General features: G+C 56.1%; 1 protein-coding gene across 1 annotated transcript in view; it reads right to left on the bottom strand.

The window, feature by feature from the left end:
• Positions 1 to 2,016, bottom strand: part of FBLN5 (fibulin 5) — a 68,737-nt gene that overhangs the window by 16,746 nt on the left and 49,975 nt on the right. The window contains exon 5 of the mRNA XM_013003688.2: positions 631 to 753. Coding sequence (XP_012859142.2) covers positions 631 to 753 — 123 coding nt within the window. The remainder of the gene's footprint in view (positions 1 to 630; positions 754 to 2,016) is intronic.

Below are 2,016 nucleotides of genomic sequence, written 5' to 3'. Positions count from 1 at the left end.
TGTGTTTCTGTGTGTTTCTGTGAACCACTGTAAATAAGCTCACTACCATCGAGTTAGCCTCTGATGCCTAATGATGCTCTAGGACAGGGTAGAACTGCCCCGGGGGCTTCTGAGACAGGGACTCGTCAAGGGGGTAGAAAGCTTTGTCTTTCTTCCTCAGAGTGGCTGGTGGTTTCAAACTGCTGCGCTTGTGGTTAGCAGCCTGACATGTAACCCATGATGCTGCCAGGCTCCCTTTAACACAATAAACAGACCGAATAGCTGTGAATTCCTAGAGAGCAGATGGGTGCATCTGACACTTGGGATGGAGATACAGTGGCCAGGCTGCCCTCTAGACCCTGGACAAGCAAGCAGGCTGTCACATGAGAACTCTTGATTGGGTGGGGAGCATCCTCAGAGGGGCTGCAAACACCTGCCTGTGGGGACCAGAGCCAGTTATCACAGGGGAGGCCGATGGCCAGGCAGCTCCATCCAGGCATGTAAGTGGCCTGTGGCCTTTCTGGGGCTACAAGGTAGATCTCAGGGCAAGAAACACCTGCCCCTCTGTCTACCTGTAGCACTCACTGAAGCCACCCACAGTTCCCCCCTGAGGCAGGCCCACCCCAGCCGGCACCCCCTGCACAACCTTACCCTGGCAGCTCCGGCTGTCCTCCAGCAGGATGTAGCCAGGTGGGCAGGAGCAGAAGTACGTGCCGGGCTGATTCACACACTCATGCTGACACAGGAACTCGGAGAAGCTGCACTCATCCATATCTGGAGGGGGACAAGGTACAGCTTCGGTGGACGATCACAGACAAGGCCAGCTACACAATCCCCTTCTCTCTGATGATGGGGCTGGCAGCTTTCCTGCCAACACGTTGTTAGTCACATCTTGAATGCTTCTCCTGACGGGGCACTCACTACCTATCAAGGAAGCCCATTGCTCTTTGGATGGCTCCAAGGACTAGAAGCCTCTTCACACGGAACTCCCCCTAGCTCCTGCCTCTGGCTCAGCTACGTCATCTGTTTATTACCGACTCAGTTCACCGTGTCTGCGAACTCACCCTCCACCGCTCACCTGACCCAGGGCCTGGGGTTCTTTTGCTCAATGGGGATTTCTGGGTGCAGGGCTCTTTTCTCAAACCCCAAACGCATCTGCTGGCTCTCAGAGGCCCCGTCTTCCCAAGGGGCAGCCTTAGCTGTGCCAGTGGCTCCCCTCCAACAACCCCGCTCCCTCTGAGTAGCTCAACAATCTCGTTCTGAAAACTCAACACAGAAAGTGACATAGCCCCAAGACCTGCAAGGTGCAGGTGTAGAGGTGTATGTGTGTGTGTGTGTGTGTGTGTCCCCGCGCGCATGCGTGACAGGAAACAGTTGTCATCTGAAGGATTGCAATGCCACGTGTGTCACAGTGGGCTTCTCAGCGGCTGATCTTTTCGGAAGTCGGTCTCCAGCCCTGTGCCTCGGGGTGAACTCAAACCTAATCTTTGGCTTAGCCACTTGCATCTCTCAGGGGCTCCTCCTTAGAGCCACACCGACCCCCGCATCAACTCCAGTTCCTCTCAGCCCTACAGGACAGAGAACTAACTGCCCCACGGAGGTTCTAAGGCCGCCGACTTGGTAGAAGCCATGATCTTTCTCCCAGGGAGCTGCTGGTGGGTGCAAACCGCCAATCAGCTGAGCACTTAACCACAGCGCCACCAGGCAGCTGCTTCCATCTGGCCAAGGGGTAACATCATATTCATGTCCAGACACCTCCCCAGAGAGAAAGCCCTGGGCTGTGGTAGGGTGGGGTGCGACGGTCTCTCAGAGGCGCCCTGGGACCAGGGATGTGGGAGCAGGCGGGGCTGGAGATACAGGGTGTGGAGGTGGAGTCAGAGCCCACGTGACTTTCCCATGATGTGCCTGGGTGGGCCCCAAGAGCCAGCTCCTCGGCACACACAGCGTTTGGCTCCGAAGTCCCAATCCAAGCCTCCTTCAACAAGCAGCAGCCAGAGAAAACATGTTTTTCTTTCATTTGTTGTTTCCCCAAAGCTT

Source organism: Echinops telfairi, unplaced genomic scaffold, assembly GCF_000313985.2.
Source record: "Echinops telfairi isolate 266 unplaced genomic scaffold, ASM31398v2 ScPeMD7_18;HRSCAF=68, whole genome shotgun sequence".
In the NCBI taxonomy this organism is placed as follows: Eukaryota; Metazoa; Chordata; class Mammalia; order Afrosoricida; family Tenrecidae; genus Echinops; species Echinops telfairi.
The sequence above is the reverse complement of the archived record's forward strand: the minus strand, read 5'-3'. Positions and strand labels throughout refer to the sequence as shown.